The sequence below is a fragment of the Zerene cesonia genome, chromosome 17, assembly GCF_012273895.1.
Source record: "Zerene cesonia ecotype Mississippi chromosome 17, Zerene_cesonia_1.1, whole genome shotgun sequence".
NCBI classification, from domain to species: Eukaryota; Metazoa; Arthropoda; class Insecta; order Lepidoptera; family Pieridae; genus Zerene; species Zerene cesonia.
The window spans coordinates 2,562,981-2,566,343 of record NC_052118.1 but is presented as its reverse complement, the minus strand read 5'-3'; the positions used below and the strand labels follow the sequence as shown (position 1 = coordinate 2,566,343).

At 45.0% G+C, this 3,363-nt stretch overlaps 1 protein-coding gene across 2 annotated transcripts in view; it reads right to left on the bottom strand.

Annotated features, from left to right (window-relative positions):
• The window catches only part of LOC119833672 (exportin-5), a 13,075-nt gene that overhangs the window by 2,485 nt on the left and 7,227 nt on the right, over nucleotides 1-3,363 (bottom strand). For both annotated transcript variants that reach the window (XM_038357795.1, XM_038357796.1), the window contains exons 16-20: nucleotides 2,834-3,062; nucleotides 2,001-2,149; nucleotides 1,474-1,662; nucleotides 722-925; nucleotides 30-203 (exon numbers count right to left, since the gene is read on the bottom strand). In XM_038357795.1, the coding sequence (XP_038213723.1) occupies nucleotides 30-203; nucleotides 722-925; nucleotides 1,474-1,662; nucleotides 2,001-2,149; nucleotides 2,834-3,062 (945 nt within the window). The remainder of the gene's footprint in view (nucleotides 1-29; nucleotides 204-721; nucleotides 926-1,473; nucleotides 1,663-2,000; nucleotides 2,150-2,833; nucleotides 3,063-3,363) is intronic.

The window sequence follows — 3,363 nt, the reverse complement described above, 5'->3', positions numbered from 1 at the left end:
TGTGTGTGTGTGTATACGCGTGTACCGACCCTGGAGGCGATCTTCTTGAACAGCTCCTTCTTGCTCTTGTCGATCTTGGCGGGGCGCGCGGGGTGCGCGGCGAGCTTCTCGTCGAGGCGCCGCAGGTCGTGCGCGTCCACGTCCGGGATCGCGCCCAGCACGCTCGCCACGCCCGGGAACCGCGGCCGGAGCGTCTCGTACGCCTGGGGACGTGTATGAGTTGGAAACTTTGTCTGTTTGATCGCGATGCTCTCGGGAACTCCCGGTACGACCACAATTTTTTTTTTTTCCCTATAAATACCCCGGACGAAGCCGGACTGACAATATATAACATATACGTTTATATATTGTCAAACACAAATGTACATCCTACTAGTATTATAAGAAAGTTTAGAAGAATGTATGTTCCTCTTCCATATAAAAACCACTTAACAGATTTTGATGATGTTTAGCCGTGTTATATCGTATGTGACAATAATAACACATAAGCTGTGTTGAAATACTTGTTATTAACTGCAGTTTCATAATTCACATGTGATTGAAACTGCTTGACACAATTAGTATTTATCTTGTATATTAAAGAAAGTTGTAGTTACTCCACATATTATAACTAAAAAAAAGCTGAATGACGGTTTGTAAAATTTGTATCCGCTTGGATAAGAGACATGAGACAAAAACTGGAAGTTTGAAAAACTAGACGTAGGTAGGTAGCTAGACGGACCTGCACGGCGAGCGTGAGCAGCGCGGCCTGGTTGGCCTCGTGCTGGCCGTGCAGGCGCAGCGCGTGCAGCACGGCGGCCAGCGCGCCGTTGGCCTCGGCCGCGCTCACGCCGTCGGCGCCCAGCGCCGCGCGCAGCGCCGGCAGCGCCAGCGCGCAGGCGCGCAGCGACGACGTCGAGTCGTTCCACGTGAGGGCGCGGAGGATCTGCAAGCGTATCGACATATGCGATGTCAGCACGGTGCTTTTATGCTATTTATTTATAGCTTAGTTATAAAGACATACTTGAAAATAGCATATTTATTTGTAAGTTAGTAAAACGTATCCTTGCACCACAGACCAATAATTAATACATACAGTTGTTCAATTAATATATTATATGTATTATAATAACAATTCAATGCAGGTCAATTGAGTCTTGGTAACTGTGATATTGTCTAAACGTTTTCGACTATTGCAACGCCCTTATTCTACTGTATGCTATTTTTATACTGTGCCTGTGTCTTTATCTTACATGTTTTATTACCGAACTCCTCCGAAACGGCTGGAATAATTCTTATGAAATTATGTTTGCATATTGGGTATATCTCAGAATCCGCCAACATCTATGTTTCATACCCCTAACGTTTTAATTTTTCATACCCCTAACCTAACGTAACAGCGTTTGCCGGATCAGCTAGTACTGTATAGATCATACTAAAACATGTTGCATCGGTAAGGCACATGTGGGTTGTACCACAAAGGGTTATACCAACCGTGTGCAAGAGCGCGGGCCCCGCCACGGGGTCGGCGAGCAGCAGCGCGCCCAGCTCGGACACGTGCTCGGGCGCGCGCGCGGCCGCCCCGCCCGCGCCGCCCCCCGCGCCCCCCGCGCCGCCGCCCATGCTGTCCTCGTCCATGTCCACGCTCGCTTCGCACGCCACTCCCCCTTCCACTAGCGACACCTGCCGGGATACATTTCAATCATACTTTATCGACGCTCATAATGCATTGTAATTTGAGTGAGCTAAATGTAATATTAATCGATATATGTATAATGGATTGATTGCTTTTGCGTTCAATTTGTATCTGTTTCGATTTAATACCTCCATTGTATAGGTTAAAATCAAAATGAATTCTTACAAGAGCTCTGTATTTACTTTTATACAAAAAGTAAAATATTTAACTATAAAATAAATTGTATTTGGTCAAAACTATAAAAATAGTTGAAAAATTTCACAAAATACAATCATTTAAATAAATCATTAATTATCTGATATATTATGTCTAATATATTATGTACCTTTAATACTTCTAAATATTCCCTAGTAAGGTGACGGACTAGCATATCTTCTAAAACTTCTTGCGATTCACTTCCACTCTCTTCTTCAAGTTTACCAGACTCGTACAGCGACGTCACATAGTCCCAACGTTGTGTTAAATGTACAACCACTGAAAATTTAAAATATTAATTTATAATATCTGCCGTACTTTCTTATAATACCATTTTATTTCTAGTCATCATCACCAGCCCATATATGTTCCCACTGCTGGGACACAGGCCTCCTATGAGGGTTCAGGCCATAATCCACCACGCTGGCCAAGTGCGGGTTGGCAGATGTCACATGTCGTCGAACTTTTGATTCTCGGACATGCCGGTTTCCTCAAGATGTTTTCCTTCACCATGAGCAGTGGTGATGTTATCTACATGCGCCGATAAATTGAAAAATCTATTTATTTCCTGCACGCTCGCCCGGTCTCGAACCCCGACTTATCGATTTTGAAGTCCGAGGTTCTCACCACTGAGCCACCATTGCTTTTATTATTTCTAGTATCTGATTTTAATTGTATATGCTTGCTAGCATAGCAAGTTTGCTTTAACGCAAATATTGTAGTTATAATATAAAAATTCTTTTTTTTTTCTTTTTTTGGTTTTGTAACTCTTAAACTCTTCGAAGTTAAAAGTCCACAGGTTGTCAACCGATTGACCTGGTTATTTTTAAGTTTGACAGGCAATTAATTGGTCTCGTTTTAGAATCTGAAATTGTACCTCCCCCAAGGAAAATCAGTGACGTTCTATTGTGAACAAAAAAAAAAGAATTGTGAAGGCATTAGTTGTCATTGGGTAATACTGACTGAGCGGCGCGGTGTGCTGCAACAGCGGCAGCGCGACGTCCGCGTAGTGCGCGGGCGGGCAGTGCAGCAGCAGCGGGCGCAGCGCGGCGCGCAGCACGCGGCGCAGCCAGTGGTCGGGCAGCCGCGCCGGCGCCGCCAGCAGCGCGCCGCACACCGCGCGTGCCAGCCCGCCCGCGCCGTACAGCTCGCGGCCCAGCGACGCCGCCGCCGCGCCCACCAGCTGGCACACCTGCGCGCACGCCGCGGTGTGAGTGAGCGTACGTGGCAAGTACGTGGGGTAATTAATTCATTATCCACCCACTTAACCCACTTGTATAAATTACAAATATAGGCTTATCTAAAGATAAGCCTATATTTTAAAGCTTTGTTTAAAAAAAAATTAACCAACTTAGACCGAAACCGAAAAAGAAGGAAGTTATCAATTCGACTGCATGTTTATGTTTTTGTTACTGAGTTATGTTATGAGTAACTTTTGACTGGCTAACGATTTCTATGATTCTTTTTTCATTGTAAGATGGTGCCTGCCATGT